This window comes from Pteronotus mesoamericanus, unplaced genomic scaffold (genome assembly GCF_021234165.1).
Source record: "Pteronotus mesoamericanus isolate MK-2021 breed Mesoamerican mustached bat unplaced genomic scaffold, CSHL_Meso_final scaffold_651, whole genome shotgun sequence".
Lineage (NCBI taxonomy): Eukaryota > Metazoa > Chordata > Mammalia > Chiroptera > Mormoopidae > Pteronotus > Pteronotus mesoamericanus.
Window position 1 is genome coordinate 31,806,328 of NW_026555325.1, and position 20,430 is coordinate 31,826,757.

A 20,430-nucleotide genomic window follows, 5' to 3' on the forward strand; every position below is an offset into this window, starting at 1 on the left:
AGGCCAGCCCCGCCCCACTCCCTCTTTCTCGCGCCCCCCGCCGCTCCCCGTGCGCGGCCCGCCCCCTCCACGCCCCTCCTCAGTTTCCTGAGCTCGCTCCACCTCAGTCCCGCCCCTTCCGCCGCTTCCCTCCGCGGCTGCCGGGACTCCTGCAGCTGGAGGTATTGTCTCCATGGCGACGCGGCGTCTACAGCTCTTTGTACCGAAGCCCGCCCGAAACACCGGCTAAGCTGGCCTTCGCTGAGTGCTTTTCAGATGATCAGCGTGAGAAGGCCACGAGCGGGTAAGAGGAGCCGCGGCGACTGCGGGTCTCCCTCTCCCAATCCCCGCGTGCAGCCGGACTCATCTTCCACCTCGGACCACCCAGGCCCAGCGCCTGAACCCGCAAACTTCTCTGGTCCTCCAGGTTTGGGCTGTGGGGCTTCACGGCTGCCGAGGCTGCGCGCGAGAAGGTAGGATCCGCGCGACTAGATATGCGCCTCGCGTTTGATTTCCTCCTCTGGCTGTAGTTGGGCACGGAGAAAGGATATTAGTGTCTACGTGAGTGTGCGTGATAACGGGGCAGTTCTGACAGGCTAAACATGCCACATGCTCCGACCTCCGGATTCCCACGCGCCAACTCCTCTCCGCACACGCCCCAAAGGAAATTTGCCGCGTTCCATCTGAGGGCTTCCGCTACTTCCCTCGGTCCTTGTCCCCACTCCCCCACTTTAACATTTTCTTTTCCTTTCTTCTTTTCCTTCGTTCGTTCGTTCGTTCCTTCCTTCCTTCCTCCCTCCCTCCCTTCCCCTTCCCCTTTCCTTTCTTTTCCTTTTTTTTTTTTTTTTTTTAACAGCTTAATGGCCAATAGGAGCAAATACTCACTGGCTATAGTTAAGACATCATTACTCTCTAAGGGGTGTCCAGCCCCCGCTGACAGGCCGAATGCAGCCCAGGTTGGCTATTGAATACGACCCAACACAAAACCATAAATTTACTTAAAACATTGAGGTTTTTTGTGATTACATGTCACAATGAACTTAATCTGTAGCCCAAGACAACTCCTGTTCTGCTAGTGTGGCCCAGAGAGTCCAAAAGCTTGGACACCCCTGCCTGAAATAACTTGCTCAGCCATAAAATTTTTTCTGTGGAATTTGGACAAATTATTTAATCCCCACGGGCTTTATTTTCATCTATCTGTAAAATGAGGAGCCTGGACAATGGCTCACTTATAAGGTTCAGTCTTCGGCCTTGAGATGACAAAGTTGACCTGAGATTTCTAAAGTCATAGTGTGGTGTTGAGACTGCTTTACACTGCGCCCCAATAGCATTTACACTAACCCATGGAAAATCATAAACTTATCGCTTGACTTCCTAGAGGGCATAGGTGAACCGAATCCATTCTTACCCCAAGAAACTCCTGGAGGTTATTTTTTAAAATAAATCCGAAAAAGACACTGGGAATTTTTTTTTATTTGTTTCATTCTCCTGAAAACCAAATACAGTGTTCCCCAAATCCACCTTGTTAATTTTTTAATTTTAATTTTTTGCTAATTGGAGTTTTTTTTTCTTTTAATCTCAGGAAAACAACAACTCTGCTCTTTAAGTATTAAGAGGTTTACCAGAGCTGAATTCCAACACCTTTTGTAGGAATTCCACTGCACCACTCCAGAATTCAGAGCTTCTTACTTCCACCTTGGAACTAAACCTTCAGTGTTTTTCTCCCTCCTTTGCCCCATCCGATCTCAGCTGTGTACTTAGGTCTGGCTCTCTTAAGTCAGAATTAACTTTCAGCACTTTCTCTGCTAGGCTGTAGGTAATAATAAAAATAGTCATAGGAAGAGGAGAGTTGTAATAATTATAATTTTAGTAGAAGATAGGTGATACTATTATTATTATTTATATTAACCTTCATGATAACCCTGTGAGGTAGGTAATATTTTTATATTCATTTTACAGTTAGGAAAGTTAATCATAGGTTAAGGAATTTACTCAAGGTCACACAGTTTGCTAGGATTTGAACATACGCAATGTGACTTCAGAGTCTGGTCACTATCTTATGTTGTAAAGGAAAAAGGAAAGTTTATATGTAGCCACTTTTAAATAAGAATGTAAGTAATAGGTGATCACTGAAGCCATTGTATACACATTTAACTGTGCAATGAAATACTGCCCCCCTGTCCTTTCATGTTTCCCCATTAAGTTCCTCTCTGACGGAGGATGGTGCTTAGTCAGTTCTGTCTCTCCTTGTCACCACAGCCAGAGAGCCTGAATATATAGCTGTATATTTAGTAATTCATTCTTCACCTGTTAGAATACAAGGTAGCTTATAAAAACAAATAGCACAAAAGGATAAAATAATTGCACGAGTGGGATGAAAAAAAAGTCTTCCAATATAACAAGAAAAACAAGAATTTTGTGAAATCTGAATTTTAAATGTTGGTGACTCATAAAAGTTTCTACTTTATACCTGTAGATTCCAAATAAAACCTATTTGGCTCTAATAACTGCTGGTTAGTGAACACTTACTTAGAGCATGGGAGATACGAGATGTTTTGCATTCTTTTTGTGCTACTAAGTCTTTATTGTACAATGCGTATATCTCATATTGATCACATTTCAAGTGCTCAGTAGCCACATGTGGCTACTGGCCACCATATTGGACAGTGAAGCTCTAATTTACACATTCCTTTGCTTTCTTATTTTCTTCCTTCCCAGTCCGTTAATTCACCACATATTTATTGAGCACCGGATTATGTGACATGGAGTGCACTACACACTAGAGATTTTTTTTTAAGGTGGTTTGACTTTATCTGTTCTTGTAGCAAAAAAAAAAAAACAAAAACAAAAAACAAAAAAAAACCCCAAAACCAAAAAACAAAACACACACATACACACCTATCTAAACTTATTGGGCCCTTGACTGGGGTTTTTGAGAATCAACTTTTCCTTAAAGGCTGGTATTACATCACATAAAACTCAAGTATTGCTGGGAGCCCTGTTTTGCACCATGTGTAAAAAAATGTGTCTGCAGTAAGAGAGAGAATGAGGTCCACATGCAGGGAGAAACTGAAATGAACAAGGGAAAGTGCCACCTCCCCATCCCAACATAGCTGTATCTACTGTGTCTTGAATTCTGCACAATTGAGGTAATCAACTCTTGAATTCTACCAGCCAACCTCCCCCGCTTTTTTTCCCTAAACTAACTGGAGTATGGCTCCTGTAACTTGCAAACAAAAGTCTAGACTAATACAGCTGAGAAGACAAGAACCAATCACTTTCTTTTAGAAATGAGCCCTTACATTCTCTCTGTTTTACCCTCCACAAAATTTCAAAGGCTTGGTTTGCTTTCCATTGCCTACTGATTAAAGCTGAAAATCCTTAGCACATGGTAATTAACGACTTTTGAAATTTGTTTCCACATACATTCCAATTTTGCCTATTGCCATTCTCTAACACAATAGTGGGACTTCTCTTCCCCTTTTGTTAGCTGACTATTGGTGTTGAGTTGGTTAAATAAATGCCAGCTTCGTCATGAAGCCTGATTCAGTCTTTCTTCCCATAGCAGGTAGAAATCACCGGGGTGTGTTAGCCCTTTTTTGTTTCAAGGAGTAGGAACCACATTGTCAAGGTCTCTTTTGGCTTCAAATCTCAAAAATCAACTCCAGCTTATTTGGGCAAAAAGAGAAATTGATTGGCTCATGGTAAAGGCAGAGACTAAGCTGGTAAACAGGGCCTCTGCCTTTCTCTCCTCTCGTCATCTCTCACCCCTGATTCTTTTGTTATATTCTGTTTCGCTCTCAGGCCACTTTATTTCCTGAAGGCTAGAACCAGTTTCTTGAACGTTACTGGGAGCTCTAGACTCATATTCTTTTTTAGAAAATATATTTTATTGATTATGCTTTTACAGTTGTCCCAATTTTTCCCCCTTAGCCCCCCTGCACCTGGTACCCACCATTCCGTCCAGCAATCAATCCCCCCTCCCTTAGTTCATGTCCATGGGTAATGCATATAAGTTCTTTGGCTACTCCATTTTCTATTCTGTTTTTAAGATCCCCCTGTCTATTTTGTAACTACTGATTTATACTTCTTAATGCCTGCATCTTTTCCCCCATTCTCCCCCTCCCCCCTCCAGCTGATAATGTTCCAAATGATCTCCACATTTATGAGTTTGTTCTTGGTCTGCTTGTTTTCTTAGTTTGTTTTTTAGGTTCAGTTGTTGCCAGCTGTGAATTTATTGCCACTGTAATGTTCATAGTTTTGATTTTTTTCTTAAATAAGTCCCTTTAACATTTTGTATAAATGTGGGTTTGGAACCGTCCATTCAGCATCTCCATGTCTCCACCCCTCCTACCCGTCTTGATGAATGTGACTTTAATTCCTTGGTTGTCAGTCTTCCATGCAGCTCGATTTTCTAATGATTCTGGGTGATAGTTGTTTTGTAATTTAGTTGTAATTTTTGCTGAGATTGTGTGAGGAGGCAAGACATGTTCACCTATGCCTCCATTCCTAGACTCGTATTTTTCAACCTCTATGATAATTCCACATGGAAAAGTCTCGGGGAAACATTGTGATGGGCTTAGCATGTATCACAGGCTCACCCCTTGGTCCAGTCACTGTTAGCTTATGAATTACTATGATTGCTGTGTCTTAGGACAGTTCAGCTGGGCTGGATCTTTTAACCACATAAGGAAAAAAGAGATATCAGTTGACAATACTTTATTATAGGGATACTTGTAGAAATTAAACCTGGAGTAATATGGCAAACCTGGAGAAGAGGCCTCAAGCTTGATTCTGGAACTAGAAAGTTGTTCAGGGACAGCTCTGATGATTAGATTTTCTCCTCCACTGTCTTTCCAATTCTGCCTCTACTGCCTGCTGACTCTCCTTGGATATGGCCAGTCCATGAGCTTAAAAGAAGAGATTTGATTGATCCTGTTTGGGTAGTGTGGAAAAGTACATCAGAGCTTCTTAGAGAAAAAGATTTAATATGGTACTATGAAGCTTGGTCTGTCCCCTATCTGTAGGCAGTTAGTTCCTCTTTCCCCTGTGTTGAGGGACCTAGACCTGCAAAGTCACCTGGAGCCGCGGATGAAATAAATCTACCAACACATGATCTGCATGGGGAGAAAAGGCTGGCCAATCCCTCAGAGGAGAAGGGCCCTGATCTCCTTTTTCCTTAGACTTTTACTGAGTTCAGCAGGTAAGGGAGTACAGGCATGCACGTACAGCTCATCAATCAATGTTACATAGTGTTGATCAAAGGAGAATAGATATTGTTCGGAAGTAACAATTGCAAGAACATACTGGTCTCTATAAATCAGGGTCTGTTAGACAGCATGATGCTAGGCGATCAGGACAACCTTGTGCTTGGAAACTAAACATCCAGTGTGTGTTAACTCAATTACCTAGAAGACATTATTCTTAGCAGGGCAGGCTTCAAAGGAAATAATGCATTATTTTTCTTCAGGCCTGATTTCCTGGGGAGGCCGCCTGTGCCCGCATTGGTTCATGCCTGCTGCCCAGCATTCCTGGTTTTCCAATTGAGACTTATAGGTCAGCCCTTGCTCACACGGGGCTACAGTCCCCGATACCAGCCAGCGGGGTTCCCCGTACCCGTCAAAAATTATGAGCTTCTTTTTTATCCCCGGGGCTTATCACAGAGATATATAATACGTAGCAGATGCTCATCAAATGTTTGTGTCAAATAGACATTGAATGTTACTTGAAAATTTAGAACTATCATCACTGTTGTTCCCATTAGCCCTGGGACTGTTGAAAGACGTCAGGAGAGTCCACCCATGTTCCAAATGCCAGACAGTGCACTTGTTAGAAACTCAAAGTGCTTACTAAATGAATGTTGTTATGTTAACATTAACCATAACCAATAGTAATGAATATACAAGGTGTGCACCTGTGTACCGTTCTTTCTGGATACCATGACCCCAATTTGAACAGGTACCACTGGGTGGAAAAGAGAGTTGAAGCAGCACCTAGCCAACATATAGCTCACATGCCTGTAAGAAATGGATAAACATAGAGATACAAGTAGTGTTGCTAGTTTTAAATTGTATTTTTAAAAATAGATAATACATGAATTTTGTTCAAAGTTTAAGAGGTACAAACGCACGTAAAGTAAAAGTACTCCCAACGCAGTCCTGCAGCCATCCCCAGAGTCAACCAATGTTATTTCTTTTCTGAAAGCATTCCCTTTCAGCGATATTTTGCATAATGATGGGTGTTTGAAAAAAACGCATATCCCCTATCCAGAGGTCGACCTCATTCTGCTCAGCCTGTCAGCCACTGCTTTACCTTTACCTGTGTTCTCAAGTACTCTGCTTTTTTCCTGGAGTCAATGATCTTTCTAAACAAGGATCATTACTTTGGGGCTTGTGTGACTTTTTAAACTAATTCATTAAAAGTCTTTAAAGCCAATTTGCTTGCCTCAATCACAGTAAAGCCTCCTTTTTGTTTCCCGAAGCAATCTTAATCAGCCCCATTGAACATCTTCCCAGTTTTTCAGATTGTTTCTACAGTGCCCTTTCTATGTGCCATGCACTAGGCCAAACACTTTACCCAGATCATCCTATATAATCCTTATAATGATCCAATGAAGTTGGCCCCATTGTGATCCCTGTTTTACAGTTGGAGGAGCTGAGGCCTTGAGAAATTAAATAACTAACCCAAGCTTACTGGAATGTGAAGCCAGTCTCTGTCACTCAAGAGCCCCAACTTGAGTGTTGGGTGTTACTCTTGAGTGTTACTCTGTACTGCTCCCTAGGAACTCAATTTTAAGAAAGGGGATAAATGGACACTTCCTAGGTAGTGATAAAGTCAGACCTAGCAGAACCTGTGTTTCCATCACGGGCTAGGATCTTCCCTTCCTAGGTTTTTCTATTACCAGGTGAAAGTGAAATAAGAATTATTTGCACTGATGTTTTATACAGGTAAAGGGGTGGACTGTATCAAACCATAAAGATCCTAGAGCTGGAAAGAAGAGAAAGGCCCTAAACATAAAGAGATGTCTATCCAGGCAGTCTTATGACAACACACAAGATTGTGGAAATCTGTGGAGTGAAAGTACTTCTCAGGAGAAGTCATCCGCCTTATTTGGTTCATTTTTGCATTGTTTCAGCTTCTGAGCTTTGTCTACTGCACTAGAGAATTAGGAATAAAATCATTTATTCTTGAGTTTAGTCTTCAACTGTTTTTCAAAAAAAAAGATGACTTGCTTTCATGATGGACTTTAGTTCTCTGTGAACTAACTTCTCAGAGGGATAATCAAGTTAATAATATACAGCCCATGCCAGTGTGGCTCAGTTGGTTGGAGTGTCATCCCATACACCAAAGGGCTGGGGGTTTGATTACCAGTCAGGACACATACCTAGGTTGCGGGTTCAGTCCCAGCTTGGGGTGCTGATGGGAGGCAACCAATCTGTTTCTCTCTCACATCGATGTTTCTGTTTTTCTCTCTCTCCCCTCCATCTAAAAAATCAATAAACATATTTTTAAAAATTAATAACCTATATAATATCTGGCTTGGTTAGGGTTGCCCAGGAAAAAAAGCCTGAGGCAAAAGTTTACATACTACTGCTTATTCAGGAGGGCAGATCAGTATAAGGGAGCTGGATTTAAAAAGAGAAAAAATGTAATACCAAATAATGAAGGTTCTCTTTTATTGCCCACAGATTTGGCCCTAAGTTTTGTATTCCAGAAATCTCTAGGTATGTATTACTAATAATAATTTGAAAAGTCTGACTTGGGATGTGGGGACAAGTGAATTGTTACCTATGAAAAGTGTAAGTGTGACCTCTCTCATACATTAAAATCTGTATAAGCTGATTTTTCTCCTTGCAGTTAGAATAATGTTTATGCAAATATATAAAGGGCTAACTTTTAGGAAAATCAGTCTACAGGGGGGTGGGTAGCTTAGGAAAGGTAAAAGTTCTCAAAGAAAACATTTTAACTTATAAGTATTAATAAACACGTAAGGGAATTTTTAAGGTAAGAATTATATGTTTAAATGTATCTGGAGGTTAATTTCTAAATGTAGTGGTTGAAATAATATTTTATTAAAAATATTGTATCTTATTCTGGTTTACATACACTCTATAAAAGCATTTTTCATAACATGGATGAACTGGAATGTGTCATATAGTTTGGCTTAAATATTGTTTCATTGAAGTGGGAAAGAACAAAAGGTGATGTAAACATGAACCATGCTGATGAATTTATGATTTTTAGGGTCAGCTCAGTAGGTAAGGTGAGCCCTTAACCTGCTGTTGATTGTATTTGGATCTAGATCTAGAGACCAAGCTATATAAAACTAGAATAGTAACAGAGGTAGGAGCTAACTTAATACATCACGTTTCTAACATACAAAATTATTCCTATAGTTCATTTTACATAGACTGCAAGGTAAAATGGGGAGAAGGGGTTAATTTCTCTAGACTTTTGTTAAACTTAACATAATCCAAAAGAATGAGGTTTTTCAGTTAGGATGGAAATAATGCTACCAAATACAAAAACAAAGCACATACTTAATACTCTACTGGCCAAATGGGTTCTGCATTCTATTTTATTTATATTCTAAATCTATATAAGTATTTAAAGACTTATGAAGTACATATTTTGGTTTTTGCAGAAATTATCTAGACAAGACAGATGCTGTAGAGGTAAGAGTACATAAATTTTTTAGGACAGTTTAGTTCTATTTTACCATCAATTTATATAGTTTTTGAATAATTAGGATAAAATTACCTTTTAACCAGATAACAGAAATGTTTATATAAAGACTATGAATAAATTATTTCAGATACCTCAAATGAAAATAATAATGATAATGCTAGTTTTTATTTCTGCTTCTATTTTAGGCACCAAAATGTACACAGAATGGCAAATTGCTAGTGTGTGATCCAAAGGGTAAATGATTTATTACTTAAAAAGAATATGTTTGAACGCCATTTTGTCCTAAATGTTAAGAAGATAGTCTACTGGGATAGCTGAGTGTGGGTGAAAGACTTAGCAATTAAATCCTTTATTATGTTGTCTGTCATTCAAAAATGCCTAAGTATTTTCCAGTCAGGAATTTCTGTTATGAACATCACTGTTAATAAAATACTGAGGGGGTTTTTTTCTTCTCTTTCAGAAAAAGTGATGATTGAACCGAATGAAACAATGTCAGAGTAAGAAAATGTCTCTGGTTGTGCAGCTGATCTATCACATGCGTTTTGAGCAATTAGAACTAGATAATGCAATCATTTGCCACTCAATTAAATTTGAAAGGCCAGAAATGCATGGATTAGCACTTTAGCTTTTGCTTCAGTCAAAGCAATTGTTACTAGATAAAGAGACATTTTAAATGAAAAATAAATTTTAATAAAAATGTAGAGATATGGATAACATTGACTTTTACTTTTAAATGCTTAAACACCAAATGTTCTGTATTTTACTTAAAAAAATTTCATTGCTCATTTTTATTTCCCTTTGATACTTCCTCATTTCTTTCAGAATATCTCTTTAAATGAATATTTATGAACAGATTCTTTATTTACTGTGTGATGATTTGTCACTACTAAATAAGGAAAATTCATAATCACCCCAAATAGTTGAAGAGATTAGTGTTAAAAAAGAATCATAGTTCTGTTTAAATTTAATAGGTAAATATTAAGTACCTGCTTTGATCAAGGCACTGATTATGGTGATTCATCAAAGCCCTTACTGATTTGATCATCTCCTGCTACCTGAAAAAAAATTCTATCATTTCTACCATGAAAAATTACATTTTGAAAGTTGATCATAAAATGCATTCATAGAGATTAATTATTGACAGGTTGGTAAGTACCCTTTTGGTGGAATTCTAGTCAAATTAATACAATTTTAGCTTAGTGTGAGTATTATTGGGTAGGAAAATTTTCACCTAATGCAGCATATATAGGGTCCAGCAGAAGTAATGCCTGTTTGAGTGAGGTTGGTAGGGTAATAATATGGGTATAATAATTTATAGTTTTAATTTGAATATTTCACCTGGAATGTCATATGATATGCTTGAGTGTGCTATTGTTATGTTACAGAATTACATGCTTATGATTTTGTAATAAAAGATTTTATAATTAAAAAGGGGCATTATATTGTGCCAGACCCTGTATTTTAATTTTATACTGTCAAACCCAAAAATTAAAATTAGAATCCACATTGGCTTTGTTGTAAATTATATATTAAATACATATTTATATATTAAAGGGAGAGTAATATATAACAGATCAATGATGAGAATTTATTTATTTCAAATTAAATATTATATACAACCAGAAAAAAATAAATGTTCTGTTGAGAGAGAGGTGTGTGTGTGTGTGTGTATCCTATTACATGGTGGAAAACATTTAAATTTAAAAATCTAAGATAGTTTTAGTAGTCTTTGAAGGAAATATAACTTTCAATAATAGTAACAGAAGTTAGTAAGCCATTAATGAAAATAAATTATTTTGTCTACTATGAGCCCCAGTGTTCCAATGCTGTGAAAAGCAGTGTTGGAATTGGAGCAAGGGATGATCCACATCCTGAGTTAGTTATATCAAGGGATAAATCAAGGGCAGCGTGGGCCAAAACAGAAAAGTGGAGTGCCTACTTTTTCTCCTTATCTCATTAATAATCGCATCTTCTTATGAAACTGCTTTTTGAAAGGGTAAAATGATCATGTTCCTTTTAATTTGCTTACAGAGAAGAGTTTGGGTTTGGTTTGGTTGTTTGAAGTGGATAGTTAGTGTAGCCAATAAGCTTCACCATTGTATGGTATTATTACCTCAGGTACCTTACCCATAGTTGAAAGCAAATAGGGCCAGTCCTGGAAAAAAATGATCAAGGAAAAAAAAAGAAATTCGTGGGGGACCTTTGTTTGGGGACTAGTGTGACTGGTGTGAAAGTTGATCACTTTTCTCAGTGTAGCTTCAGATTACACTTTCTACTCCCTTTTAGGCTCCATAGTCTGACTGGAAGTATAATTTGCCAAAAGGTCCTATTAAGCCTGGGTTAGGGGAAAACTAGAAGTTTTCTTTCTCCACTAATTCTTTGCCTTAAACTTCTGATTAATTCTTCATTCTAGTCTGAGACACAAGGATTTTATAAACCATGAGTTTCACACTTCTATACACGCAAAACTCATATTTATCATTTCCTTTTCCCCATAGATCCATGTATGAAAGATTTTGTCCACCCAACAAATTGCACTTAATTAATAAACTTTTCAGTAGTAAAGGTAAAATGTATCTTTAATGCTGGACAAAATTCTATAGATCTTGGTCATTTGGTCTTTTGGGTTTTTTGGTCAAGCTTTTGAGCAAACTTAAAGATGTAAGGGGGAAATGGCTGAAGCAGACCCACAGACTCAATACTCTGAGGCTGAAAAATTTATATTTATATATTATTCCATAATTATATGTGTTATCTTTTCTAAAATGAATGACAAGTTATTTCTTTATTCTCATTTTTACACTTTAAGTAAATGCCTCTTTGGACTAAGACCAAGATTGGCCAGCAAATTTATATATCAGCAACACAAGTTTCTCTAAGTAGAGCTAACACATTCTTGGAAAAGTAAATTTTAATTAATTTTTAGGCCGATGTTTGACAAATTTATAAATCTGTTTAAAACAGTTTAAAATACAAACTTCCTGAAAAACTTGTTTAATTCCAGTAGAAATTTGGGACATTTCATAAATATGCCCAGTGCTCTTAACTAAGGAACAATCCTAAAATCTAGGTGATTTACCCTCTAGCATAAATATGTTGCAGTGAGATATGCAACTTGACTAACTCTCTAACCTTAGCAGATACTAAATTAAATACTTTTGATTTACAAAGGATATTACATAAAGTAAAAAAATTGAATCTTTCTTTAATAGTAACTGTATTTAAATAGCAGATTTTTTAGAGTATACTCGTTATCTATTTTTTAAAATGGCTAGAGGGGTTATTACCATAAATAACATCACTTTGGCAAATGGAAGTCAATAGACCAAAGGTTGATTATTAGTGTTGCATTCCCTCCATAAGTGTAGCATTTAACCATAGTACGATTTGATTTACAAACTTAAAAAAAAAAAAAGGCCAGTATTCCTTAAATACTTTTATTCTGTTACAAATATCACAATGATGTGTCAGAGAACCGATTGCTTTTATGCTCTGTGTTAAAGAACTCTGAAAAGATTCTAAGGATCATTATATAATGACAAATGCCAGGCAGAAATTTAATTTTAATTACCAGTAAAAATTATTTTTAATGTTTTGCCACAAAAAACATACTGCATTTTTAGCTGTTTAGTTTATTGTTGGTACATCATACTGTGTGTTTGTATTAAATGTGTGTTTACTTATAGAAGCCTTAAACAGAATTTTGACCTAGGAAGGTATTTTCTGACTATCAACTTTAACATTTAGGAAGGAAGTCTCAAAGAATGTTGAAAATAAGGTTTCTTTAAAGAATACTGAAAATAGAGTGTCTTCAAAGAGTATTGAAAATAAAGACACAGAAACAAATCTACAGTCTAAACTATGGTCATCTTCCTTCTTAAAAGAAAGCACAGGTAATAACTCCTGGTTTTGTTTGTTTGTTTGTTGTTTGTGTAACTGTTGCTTCTAATTCAGCCCTCTTTTACCAGGACCTTTGGGGTTGTTGACAACTCTGTAGGCCTGGAGAGGGTCATGGGAATCAGTACTTTTTCCAATTCATGAACAGATGATTCTGATATGCAGTCAGGTGTATGGCCCATGGAAGAACATTACATGAAATGATAATAATAAAGCATTAAATTTTAGAATTTAATACCCAGTGAAAGAGTTACCAAGCTCCATTCATTCAACAGCGGTTCACTGAGTGCCAGGCACTGGATACTATAGTTAGAAAATAGGCAAGGTCCTTACCCTTATGATGTTCACATTCTCGTGGGAGATAGACAACCAACTATAGCCAATCAATCAATCAGTCAATCAAACAAACAAAAAAGCAATACAATGTAGGTTGTAATGGGCATTATAATGTTAATAAGCGGCACCTGGGAGAGGACTGCCTTAGCTCTAAGGAACAGGAAATCTCTCTCATGAAGCTCCGTGTTTGTGAATTAACTGAGTTTCTGTGACATCACATACAGCCCTTTCACTGGTGATGTCAATGTGATGAGTCAGTGAGCAAGCTGGGTACACACTGAAGATTAGAGTGAACAGCTGTGAGCTGATGGAGACTGTAAAGGAAACAGAAGCAGGTAGATGGCTCACAGAGCCCAGCCATCCTACTCTGGAAAGGACTTGGTAACCCCTTTTCAGGGTAGCACTTTTTTTTACAGTCATAATTTGCTTTAGGGTTAAGAGTTTTATCTTTTCTTTTTTCCTTTTTTGGTCTGTGTTCTCTTAACATTGTGTTCTCTAGAGCTCTCTTGCATTTGCTCATTTTCTTCTAACACAGATATTTCTACATTATTTAGAGTAACTCCTGGCCATACTCTCATCAAAGAAGCCATCTCACAAGACTTCCCAGATACTCAAAATCTCACAAGAGAGGGATGGTGTAGCATAAGTTAGTTTGAAACTGTAAGAGATAACCAGAGAGCCAAAGGAGTCCTATAAATTCATTCAGTAGTGCTTCCCAAAGAGAGAAGTTTAGGAAACATATAGTAAGCTTTTTTAAGAATTACTTTAATAGTAGTATATTTTGATAATGTCGAAAAAAATAATATAAGGTGGTTAAGAATATGGACTCTGGAGCCAAACTGACTCCCAGATCTACCACCTAATTAGCAGTATGAAGTTGGGCAGGTTATAACCTCTCGGTCCCTCCGTTTCTTCTATGAATGGGATAAAAGCAAAACACACCTTGTTGGGATGTTGAGATAATTAAGTGGATTTTTATATATATATAGTGTTTATATATAGTGTTTATATATATATAGTGTTCAGAGAGTAATGGCATTTAATGTGTTATGATTATATGTTACTTTATTAATACATCCATGGAGGATAGTATTATCTGACAAAAGTTATGAGTTACAAAAGGAGATCTAAAGAAAAATATTAAGTAATTAGTATAGGTAATACTCATATATGGCAAAATGGATGAAGATGGTATAAGAATTACTAAAGTTTGGAAAATGTTCTAATAGTATCATGGAGACGAAACCTCTTAAAAATTTCTCTGTTGCTTCCTTTGTATTCCTGCTTTACCAGTGCCCTATCATCTCTCTCATCTGGGTGTATAAAAGAGCACTTTAATCTTTCCCCTTACTCTTTATTTTTTCATCTCCCCTCAAATACACTTTTCACCCTACTATCCAGGTTTTTCTCCAGCAATGCAAAATTGATCATACTTGTTTTCTTAAATAAAATTTTGCATTAGTAGCCCCTTCATTCTTAAGATAAACCCCAAGGCTTCTGGCCCACAAGACTCTATTATTCAGCTAGCTCCTACCTACACTTCAAGCCTCATCTGTCACTATTTCAGCTTCAACCTTGACTTTAAAGCAGCACCAAAGTGCTATAGTCAACACATATTCTTGCTTCTACATTGGCTCATACTGTACCCTCTCCCTGGATGAACTGATCCATTCAGACTGGACAGTTCCTGATCACTCCCCAGAATGGGATGCTGACCTCCTTGCTCTCCTATTTACCTAGTATACATCTTCATCACTGTTTTTCCATACTGTTTTATAATGCTCCATTATGTTTATGGATCCTCATTGAAGAGTTTTTGCAAGTGCTCTGAGATCAAAGACTATTCATTTTTGTGTTCCTGGGACTCAACCTAGTGCTAGGCACTGAATGGATAGTCAGCAGCATTGCTTAACTTTTCTTTTTCAGTCATCTACATTTAATCATAGGTGCTATGACTCGACATTAAGGAAAATCATTAATAATGTTATATTTAAAATATGCCACATGTATTTCTTCTTACTTTGTGTGTGTGGGGAGAGGGAAAAAGAGAACGAACTTTATTCTCAAGTATCCAAGAGTAACATGACCTAAGATTATTTGCTTCTCAGCCTCTCCAGTCTTTTGCTCTCCAAGCTCTTTATTTTGTATTTACCCCCTATAAAAACAATTTAGGGAATATATTTCTGGAGAAAGAATAGCATTAATTTCTTTTTTTCTTGAAATTATAAATAAGACTTTTCCATTTATTAAAATTTCAAGCACCACACAACATTAACGTCAGCTCAGTGTTACTAGTTTGGGTTGTTTCCTCTTTCCCCTGACAGTTTTGTTACCTTTTATGAAAATGGAAATCAGTGCTGTTTAGTCATGAAAAAAGAAAACAAAATGCGAAAACAGGAAGCCATATAGGAAACATGTACACTAGTTACATTATGAACTAGGAGTAACGAGTTAAAATTTTTGAACTTGTTAACATTTATTGATTAATTATGTACTTTGTTTTAGGTGAAGTGGGCAAAGATGAAGTCATTGCAAAGCATGAGAAAAATAATGAATATTGCTTTCAGGATATAGATAAGTTGTCTGAATCAACAGATGATGATGATAGTGAAGATGACACCGATGATGAAGATAATGAAGACAGTAGCCCAAATATTGATACTCATGCCCCATTAGAATTAATGGCAGAAGTAAGCTTTACTTGTGCATTTTAATTTTAGTAATGTAAAAATATTAAAATAACTAAATAGTATATAACCTTGAAGATTAAAAAAATAGTAAAAAGATCCTTGCCCAAGTACAAATGCTTGCCAGGCTACTTCTCTTTCTTATGACTTTCACCAAGGTAGAGGTGAGAAAAGATTTTGCAAGTGACTTACAGTATTCTCAAATAGGCAGAAGCAGGAATAAGAGAAGTTTTGGTATAAAACTCTTCAAGGACTGTTTAAAGGAATGCTTTCCACATAAAGCATGAGCACCATGCTAGTTACTTGGAATTTGTAGAAAGAAATAAAAAAGACATGTCCTACCTTTGAGTAGGACACTAACAGGCATATATTATTTATATAATACGATTTATAATAAAATGAAATATGTGCTCAATGAAGTATTTATGAAGTTCTCTAGGAACAGGGAGAATTAAGTGAGTAATTAAAAGAAACCAGAGAAACAGGGTTAAAAGTTTTAGAAACTTAAAGAGGGAAGGGTAGACATTCATCTGGTAAACAAGAGGAGATGGCATTCCTGACTTAGGAAACAGCATGTGCAAAGGCACTGAAGCCTGAAACATAGCATGCAAAAATTGTACATAAACATTTACTATGGAGAACAAAACTTTTTTACCTCACTTGTAGTATCGCAGTCTACCTTTACTTAATATTCCACAACTTCATGTATGTTGTACAAACTTCATAATAGTATATTTTCACTTCCCCTTCTCATCTTTTGTATTATTGTTGTCATATATTTAACTTCTACATATGTTATAAGCTCCACAATACATTTTTATTTTTGTTAAATGGTTAATTATCACAGGGGTGTCCAACCTTTTAGCATCTCTGAGCCACACTGGAAGAAGAAAAGTTGTCCTGGGATACATTTTAAATACGTTGTGACACCTAATCACAAAAAAACCTCATAATGTAGTAAGTAAATTTACTATTTTGTGTTGGGCTGCATTCATAGCCACCCTGGGAGATATGGGGCCCGTGGGCCACAGATTGGACACCCTGTGAGATTTTTTAAATTGGAAGGTATTTTGGGGGGGAACATATTTCTGGTGTTCTTCATAGTTTGGTGAGGATCCAGCTTATCACCTGATAATTATTTTCCTTTTACCTGAAGTACTCCTTCAGTATATTTTATAGTACAATTCTATTGGCAGTGAATTATCTCAGCTTTAGTTTGTCTGAAAAAGTATTAATTTCACCTACTTTTTTAAGGGATATGTTAGCGGAAGGGTTCAAAGTTGCCAGGTTATTTCCTATATTTGAAAGGTAACTACATTGTCAAGTAGTTTCAGAAAAGATGTCTGGAGATCCAAGATGGTGGAGGAGTAGGTGGAAGCTGCACAAACCTCCTCCCAAGATTAAACTGGAAAAGCAACTAAATAGTAGAGAAATCATCCTGAATAACCAACTGAACACTAGCTGGAGAGCCATATAACCAAGACAGACAGAAGAAACCAGTTCATCACAACAAGACTGGTAGGAAATTTGAAGGAGGAGCAAGAGGGATGGTGGGGCTGCCATAGGTGGCAGCTTAAGTTCTGGAGGGATATTTCAGTGGCTGGAAGGTTCCTCCTGAGAAGTTTGGGGTCCAGACACCAACCTGGGCTCCCCAGCCTATAGCACCAGTGTCAGGAATGGAACCCAGCTAACCTCCAGCTATGAAAAGTAGCGGGGTTTCTGTCCACCAGGGATTGACAGCTGGAGACTATCAGGGGACCAACATACAAAATTCCATTTGAAGCCTCTTACTCTGGACTCCTGTAGAAAGAGGGCAGAATGGACTAGAGACACATGAAGAGAGTCTGGGAATGGTGGCACTAGGGAGAGAACTGAAGGAACACCCACCAGGATCCCTGAGCTGAGTCATTCCCAGTACTGCAAGAGGCCATCTTTCTCAGGCGGAGCACCCCCCTCCAAGTAGCATCAGCCTGAGGAAAAGCAAAAGCCCTGCCCACAGGAATTACTTTCTTGTACCCTGTGGAGCTTAAACAGGGCCGCTAAGGACTACAGATAGAGGTTATCTCAGTGATTAAGTTTAACAACTATGGCAGATACCTAGAAGTTTTGAGACTTTAGCTGGCCCTCTCCTGAGCTACTTGCTAGTAAAAGCCAGCCTTGGTGCACAACCTGGTTCTTTCTGCACACAAACAGTCACAGCAGAGAGAGCTACATGTCATGGATTGCTGATAGCTCCAAACAGGTTGCCCAGGGCCAGTCACAGCATCTGACATAGGTCTGCACCAGAGTCTTTGCAGATCTACCTAATACATAGAAACAAACAAAAAGCAACCAAAATGGAAAGATGAAGAAACAGGCCCCAAATGAAAGAATAAGAGAATACGCCAGAATAACCTAAAAAAATGGAAAGCAATGTATTAGATATAGAGTTTAGAGTAATGATTATAGGATATTCAATAGCATGAAAAAAGACATCAGAAACAATAAAAAGAACTAGTCAGAAATAAAAACAATATCTGAAGTAAATAATACACTGGGATGAATAAACAGTAGGTTAGATGAAGCAAGGGACTGAATCAGTGATTTAGAAGATAAGACAAAATTCCCAAGCAGAACAACAAAAAGGAAAAAATTTAAAAGAATGGAGAGAGCTTAAACAACCTTTGGGACAACATGAAATATAACAACATTAGCATCATGGGAATACCAGCCAAAGAGAATGAGCAAGGGGGTCGAGAACCTATTTGAAGAAATAATGACTGAAAACTTCCCTAGTCTACTGGGGGGAGTGGGGAGGGGAACATACAAATCCAGGAAATGCAGAGAATCCCACACAGGCCTACACCAAGACATCATAATTAAAATGGCAAAACTTAAAGACAAGAAGAGAATCCTAAAAGCCACAAGAGAAAAGCAGTTACATACAAGGGAGCACCAGTTAGAATGTCATCTGATTTCTGATGACATTCATCATTCAGTTGGCATGAAATGTTAAAGGTGATGAAAAGCAAGGACCGACAAACCAAGGCTGCTTTATCCAGCAAGGCTATCATTTGAAATTGAAGGAGAAACAAAGCTTCCCAAATAAAAAAACTAAAGAGCTTTGTTAATATGAAACCACTACTGGAACAAATATTAAAGGACTCGCTTGAAGAAGAAGAGAAAAATAGTTTAAAAATAAAATGGCAATAAATACATGTCCATCAATAATCACCTTAAATGTAAATGGCTTAAATGATCCAAACAAAAAAAACAGAAGGTAGCTGAATGGATAAGGAAACAAGACACATATATGTGCTGGGTCCAAGAGACCCACCTCAGATCAAAAGATACACACAAGCTAAAAGTAAAGGGATGGGAAAAGATATTTCATGCAAGTGGGAAAGAAAACAAAGCTGGGGTATCAGTACTTATATCCGACACAATAGACTTTAAAACCAAGGCTATAGTAAGAGACATAGAATGATACTACATAATAATAAAGGGAACAATACAACAAGAGGATATTACTCTAGTAAATATTTGTGCACCCAACACAGGAGCACCTAAATATGTAAAGCAAATCTTGATGGACATAAGAGGAGAAATAAGAGAAACACAGCCATAGTAGGGGATTTTAACACCAAATTGCTTCAATGGATAGATCTTCCAGACAGAAAATCAACAAGGAGATAGTGGCCTTAAATGACACACTAAATCAGATGGATTTAATTGATATTTTCAGACCATTTCACCCCAAAGCAGCAGAATATACATACTTTTTTAAGTGCACATGCCATGTTTTCTACAATAGACTACACGTTAGGACACCAAAAAAAATCTCAATAAATTTAAGAAGATTGAAATCATATCAAGCATCTTCTCTCACCACAATGCTAAGAAACTAGAAATCGATCACAAGAACACTGAAAAATACACAAGGATGTAAGCTAAATAACATGTTATTAAACAATGAAATGGGTCAACAATGAGATCAAGGAAGAAATCTTGAAACAAATGAAAGTGAGAACACAACAATCTAAAATCTCTGTGACACAGGGAAAACAATCCTAAGAGGGACATTAAAAGCCTATCCAAAGAAACAAGAAAAAGCTCAAAAACAGTCTAACTTCATCTAGTCAAGACAGAGGCATAAGTAAACATAGCTCACCTCTTCACACAACCACAGCAAAAGTTAAAACTAAATTACGAAACAACTATCACCCAGAGTCATCAGAAAATCAAGCTGTATGGAAGTCAGACAACCAAAGAATTAAAGAAGGCACAATATTCAAGAAGGGTAGGAGGGAGAGAGGTGAAGATGCGGAACGGGTGGTCCCACACCCACCTGTGGTGGATAAAAATCCTGAGGGATATCTCAGGAGCGAGGGATCCCCCACATACCAGGCCACCAAGCCCAGGCTTCCAGAACCAGGAAGATAAGTCCCCATAACTTTTGACTATTAAAGCCAGTAGGGGTTAGCGGGGCAGAAGAATCTGAGAATCTCAGGTGTCTCTTCTTAAAGGGCCCACGACCATATTAGAAATTACGCAGGCTCACTTGCTCTGCACTCCAGTGCCAAGGCAGCAACAAAGAAGGGCACCAGTGGCATACAGGAAGAAACAGAATAATCTGGCATCAGGGTGAGTGCCAGGGGACAGCTTTCTTCAGGACAAAACAAAGGTTAGGCAGCAGCCACCATCCCTTTTCTGAGCCTGTAACCACACAGAGCCACAGAGCATGACACCACATCTGAGAGTCCATCAATCTGGTTCACATGGTTGCCTACTTTGGAAATTACCTAAGGCTCTGCCCCATCCAACTTGCAGGTGCACTTTTCTATAATAAGCCACACTCCTAAGA

The 20,430-nt window shown here is 37.7% G+C and overlaps 1 protein-coding gene across 1 annotated transcript in view; it reads left to right on the forward strand.

Moving 5' to 3' along the window:
• Nucleotides 1–240: 240 nt before the first annotated feature.
• The window catches only part of ERICH2 (glutamate rich 2), a 36,266-nt gene continuing 16,076 nt past the window's right edge, over nucleotides 241–20,430 (forward strand). Inside the window, exons 1-7 of the mRNA XM_054562788.1 lie at nucleotides 241–452; nucleotides 7,668–7,703; nucleotides 8,624–8,654; nucleotides 8,853–8,901; nucleotides 9,128–9,164; nucleotides 12,415–12,560; nucleotides 15,406–15,590. Coding sequence (XP_054418763.1) covers nucleotides 256–452; nucleotides 7,668–7,703; nucleotides 8,624–8,654; nucleotides 8,853–8,901; nucleotides 9,128–9,164; nucleotides 12,415–12,560; nucleotides 15,406–15,590 — 681 coding nt within the window. The 5' untranslated portion in view covers nucleotides 241–255. The remainder of the gene's footprint in view (nucleotides 453–7,667; nucleotides 7,704–8,623; nucleotides 8,655–8,852; nucleotides 8,902–9,127; nucleotides 9,165–12,414; nucleotides 12,561–15,405; nucleotides 15,591–20,430) is intronic.